General features: G+C 36.3%; 1 protein-coding gene across 1 annotated transcript; it reads right to left on the bottom strand.

Annotated features, from left to right (window-relative positions):
* Positions 1 to 968: 968 nt before the first annotated feature.
* On the bottom strand, positions 969 to 2,329 carry LOC113753354 (protein SLOW GREEN 1, chloroplastic-like). The gene has a single exon (XM_027297486.1). It carries the CDS (start codon positions 2,236 to 2,238, stop codon positions 1,213 to 1,215), a length of 1,026 nt encoding a protein of 341 aa, XP_027153287.1. The 5' UTR covers positions 2,239 to 2,329; the 3' UTR covers positions 969 to 1,212.
* Positions 2,330 to 5,399: the final 3,070 nt, after the last annotated feature.

Here is a 5,399-nt window from a genome sequence, read left to right on the forward strand (position 1 = left end):
AATGACCAATGACTCGTGATATTGTAATAGAAAGGCAAGAAAACAACAAAAGCAAGTGAGAAGGGAAAACATAAATAAAATTTGCTTGCTTGGAGTCAACAAACTGAAGTTTGAGTTCCTTCAAAACAAGAAACAGAATAACCGCAATTTCCATAAACCAGTCCTGATACTACATATGTCCTTTTCCTATACTTTTTTGTTCTTTTTAGTTTTGCTTTACCAGTCTTCTTAACGAGAAACAAAAGTAATGTTACATGTAGTAGACTGCACAGTTGATTTATTTGTCTAGCATCCTCAACTATATTGTTACTCAACCCCGTTTTGGCATTTTGGAAAGTTTCATTTGATGACATTTTTTCCTTTCATTTATGGTTGGGAAAACAGAAATTTCTGGAAAATATACCAAAATGCTTTTCAGTCAATAGGCAAGGCAAATTGTAAAGTCACTCAAGGCAAATTGTAAAGTCACTTATAAACGATGAAATGAATAAGCAGATTGGATCTAATGTTTCTTAGAACCCTTTGCAGGATCATTTTTCACTAAAACCAACAGAGATAGAAAAGCAGGATCATCTCTAAAATTGTAAACTTTTGCACAGAATGTAGTGCTTGCTTTGAATACTTAGAATCTAAATTATCCACCAAATGCACAACTTCCAATTACTCAATTGAGACCATGGGTCTGAACTAATTAGACCCCAGCCTATCAATTTTAACAAAACATGACAAATCAATAGATGAGACAGAGCAGGAAGCAAGTCTGAATCTAAATTATCCACCGAATGTACAAACTTTCAATTGCTCAACTGAGACCACGGGTCTGAACTAATTAGGCCGCAGCACACCAATTTTAACAAAACATGAGAAATCAATAGATGACACAAAGCAGGAAGCAAGTCATCCTGGTCAATTCTGTCAGCTGACTTGATCTAATCATCAATTCTAAGCACAATAGGATGGACAGCAAATCAAAGTAAAGCACTGATTCTTATGTTACTTATTTCATTTAAACTACAAAGACTGTATCCATTATTCATCTCATCAAAAGCATCTCTAGCTTACAGTTAAGCGACCAAATTCGCTAAATTTCGTCATGAACTTAAAAAAAAAAAAACTCCAGCATACCCTACCCGATCAGTTTCTGGCCTCCAAGTTGGCAGAGAACAGAACATACAACCAATTCATCAAAACTCTGAATCAGAAGCCAAAAACTCAATTCTCGTTCTCATCAGTTCCAAAAAGCTTCATCCTTGATAATGGAGTCCTCAAGTAGCCTTCAACCTCGAATTTCTTAGGTGAAAGCTCGCGATACTTGGCAAATTGTTCTCTAGCTTCTTTATTCCTATCCAGCAAACTATAAATCATCCCTTTACAAAAGTAAGGCCTAAAATCTGTAGGGTCCTCCTTCTCAAGCTCCTCGTAGCTCTGTAATGCTTCCTCCACATTCTTCTGCAAGAACTGTACTTGTGCCATTATAAACCTCACATCTCTAGCCTCTTTCACCTTCTTCTCCTCCTCAGCTATCTTCAATGCCTCCTCTAATCTCCTCAAAACCGCGGCCCCTTCTCCACACCTGTCCATCAACAACGCATTTTCAAACAATGCCTCAAACGACAATGGGTTTCTCGCTAAAATCTCTTCAAAAACCTCTCTTGATTCTTGAGTTTTCCCCATTTCATTCAACAGCCTAGCCATCAAAAACTTCCACTCTGTATTCTCCAGCTGTGCTGAGCTTAACTTCCTCAATATCTTCAACCCCTCCTCATCCTCGCCCACCTCGATTTTCTCCTGGAGCAAGCTTTTCAAGGCCTCAACAGCCTCAGAATTGGATTCCAAAAACTGGGTCAACGGGGAATTTTCTTGATCTTCTTCAAATCTTCCCTTATGGGCTTCTTCTTCCAATATCTCCTCTTGTTTTTCAAGAGTTGGTGGTGGTGCTGGAGGGCTGGCCCTGGCCGGCAACTGGTGGAACTTTCCAAAAACTGCGGCGGCAAAAACTATGGCTGCAGTGCTCGTTTTCAGACTGGAAATTAAAGGATTTGGATTGGAGGGATTAGAACTAGAATTTGAACTTGAACTACAATCTGAAGAAGCTTTGATAATGGTGAAGTTTCTACTGTTCAGAGGCCTAGAAGAAGGGTGTTTGAAATTGAAAACGGGTTGATACAACTTTGAGGTTAGATTATGGTGAAGGAAGGAAGATGGTGATGATGATGCCATGATCAAAGTTGAATCCATTGATGAAAAAAATATTTTTTTTCCTCTGATTTTGGGGGAAAGGTTTTAGAGGTTTTGCAGAGTGAAACTGGAAAGGAAGAGGAAAAGGGTTAGGTAAGAAGCTGGAGTTTTTGAATGAGGAATGAGGAATCAGTGACCGGTTTTGGCATTGACGGTCTGACCGGATTTCAGCTCTGCTGATCAGACCGGACTTTGAATGATTTGCTCAAATGTTAAAAAATTTTTTTTTTAATTTGGTTGAAAACATGAAATATATTAACTAAATGTTCATCCACGTGAAAAAAGTGGAACTGAAATCCTTTCAATGTCTTTTCGGAATAGTGTTTGTGAAAAATCTTATTTAAGGAAATCATAGTAAAAGTAATAAAAAGTAATTGACTTTTTACTTCATTCAAAAATATACACATTTCTAAGGCAGAAGTGAACATAACGTGAGAAAGAGCATTATAAAGATGAAACGCCGATTCAATAAAAAGCTCATATGCATGCAACTGAGAACCGAAAACTAATACCTAAAGAGCAAAAACATTAAAACAAGAAAATCGTTCATATAATAAAACATAATCATCAATAAACATACTTTTTTGACTAGTTTTGAGCAAATTGTCCAGAATATGCCAATCCTAGCCAAAGCTGGAACTAAGCTCAAGGGGCTCAAGTTTTGGTTCCACATTAATACTTAAAAGCTTGTAAAACTCCAAAAGTCCTTTAAAACACTAAAATTTAAGCGTCATTTTCACTAAACAAATGTTAGAGCACAAAGCTACTAATAGCATTCTTGCCACTAAATTCTGAATCTGGGACCATCTCCATCAAGTCCACCTCCTTTCTAAATGAAGGACTGGCTTGATTTATCATCGCTGTCTCGAAGTTTTCATGTTGCTTGGGTCAAGAGGAGTAGTTAAGGCATTGCCTCCATCTAATATATGAGAGAGATAGAGGTCCAAGTACATACCAGCTGACTGATTATTTTCATGAGATCACCTAAATAGGATTTGGTCGGCAATGGAAAAAGCCCATAATCCCAATTTCCACCAAAACACTGATTATTACCACTAAAGCTGCTATATCCAAAAGGATTAAATGTAGTGGAACACTTGTTCTTTCGATCAATCTCAATGTCTAGAGGAGCCTTTCCTTTATTGTTCTCACTGAACGAGGAGGCATTGAGATTATTGCTCCCAAATAAGTTTTGCATAAAGTTCATCTCATCATTGTAAGAGTCTTGAATTAGATAGGATGAGGAATCCAATCAGGGACTCGGGGCACGGACGGTTGCAGGTGCAACCGTCCCAGGCGGTTTTGGTCATTATCAACTGCGCGTAATTTTCTTTATACATCGCGTAACTTTTTTTTCACAGGATGTATTTTCACAACAGATAGTGGTGGGCCCCACACTTGGCGCGAAAATCGAGTTACATGGTGTAATCTCAGCCGCACAAAATTTTGCGGACAAATCTTGGCCCTTAACCGTGCAGGGACGGTCATACTGATGACCGTCCCTGCCCCAAATCCAATCATCAGAGGTGGACTCAGAGAGCTCTGGATAAAGCAGATTGAAATGAGTTGATGTGAATAAAGCAGATTGAAATGAGTTGATGTGAAGTCCTTCGGTAGAACAAAATTAGGCAGGGTTGGATAGGTGGTTGCACTGTTGGCTGGTGTTACAGTGGTGGAGTTACGGCCTGCGCCAATGGCGGTTTTTTTTTTTTTTTTTTTTAATCTTCTCCATCAGCCCACTAACTTACCCATTCTATACTGGGATTGCTGTGTATTATTACTTGCTAAATTTTATTGTAAAAAAAATAGTGGTGGATCTGAAAAGTCTCATCTATGATTTGTACCAAGGGCGGATTTACACTGGGGCAGTGGCGGTTGTTAAATTTCTATAATACACGTAAAAATTTGATATAATTTCGAGTGTGCTCCCGAAATTTTGTGTATTCATTGATTTATATGCTCCTAAAATTGCCTTTAATTTTATCTGTTGTTACAGCTACCGTAGAAAAAGTTTTTCAGTTATGAATATAGTGAAAAATTGATTACGAAATAGAATGGAAAACACTTAAATGAATGATTGTTTAATTACTTTTATTGAGAAAAATATACTTCGTGAAATTCAAAACGAAAAAGTTGTAAACTATTATCAAAATATGAAAACTCATCATCAGCAATTGTAAATGGTTTAGTTTGCTTTTTGAAATAAAATTATTATTACATTAATAATTTTGAATTTGTCTTTTTATGTTTTTCATGGAATAAATGCATCATTTGTACTTGTTGGTGAATATTTTTTTTCTTAAAAAACTAGAAAAATAGTAGATAAAAAATTTAGAGTTATTTTTGCCCCCATTGAAAATTTTTTCTGGCTCCGCCACTGATTTGTACTCTGTTTTTTGGTGGAATTGAGGTGTTCTAAGTTTTAATAAGATTTTAATTTAATGATTCAGATTTTATTTGATTATGAATTGGGCTTTTTTGTGGGAAGTTTGGGAGTATCAAAATGAAAGATTTTTGTTCTTTTTTTTTTTATTTTACGTGTTAATTGTAGAAGAAGTTGAAAAACTAAAGAAGAGAGAGAAGCCAGGTCGAAAAGGTGGCGGAGCTGGGGAGTCTGGCAACTAGCGGGTGGTGTGGGGCACGGGAGAGGAGAAAGCAAGCAAAGACGACGGCAGAAATTAGTTGAAAATATTACTTAAATGTTGGCTTCATAAGGGCAGTATGGTTATTTAAACCAAAAGTATAGTCTGAAGGTAAAATTATTGCTCTGGAAATCTCACCATCCGTAACTTCAGAGAAACACAAGACGAAAGACTTCTTCTCATGTTCCTTTATTTGTATATTCTTCGTGTTGAGGTTATTTTTTCGCCTTTGTAATTCTTTTTATTTAATTTCTAATTACTTGTTCTATGAGTCATATCCTTCTTTTATTTTTTTTTTCTTTTTGTCAGTGAAGAATTCATCCACTTTGGAGAGTGAATTTTGATAATGGATTCATGGAGATTCGATGGCTGATTATCTAAACATTTTCAATTTTAATTTTATTTTTAAAATTTATTTTTTCAGTAGAGAAAGGGTGGAACTTAAGAAATAAGAAGAGGGTAGGGGGATTTCTAGTTTCATTTGATTGATATGCTTCTCCAAATCTAAATGATATAATT

Source organism: Coffea eugenioides, chromosome 11, assembly GCF_003713205.1.
Source record: "Coffea eugenioides isolate CCC68of chromosome 11, Ceug_1.0, whole genome shotgun sequence".
Lineage (NCBI taxonomy): Eukaryota > Viridiplantae > Streptophyta > Magnoliopsida > Gentianales > Rubiaceae > Coffea > Coffea eugenioides.

What these genes read in the sequence shown, in the direction of transcription:
- LOC113753354 (XM_027297486.1), bottom strand. Translation starts at nt 2,238, where the DNA reads ATGGATTCAACTTTGATCATGGCATCATCATCACCATCTTCCTTCCTT.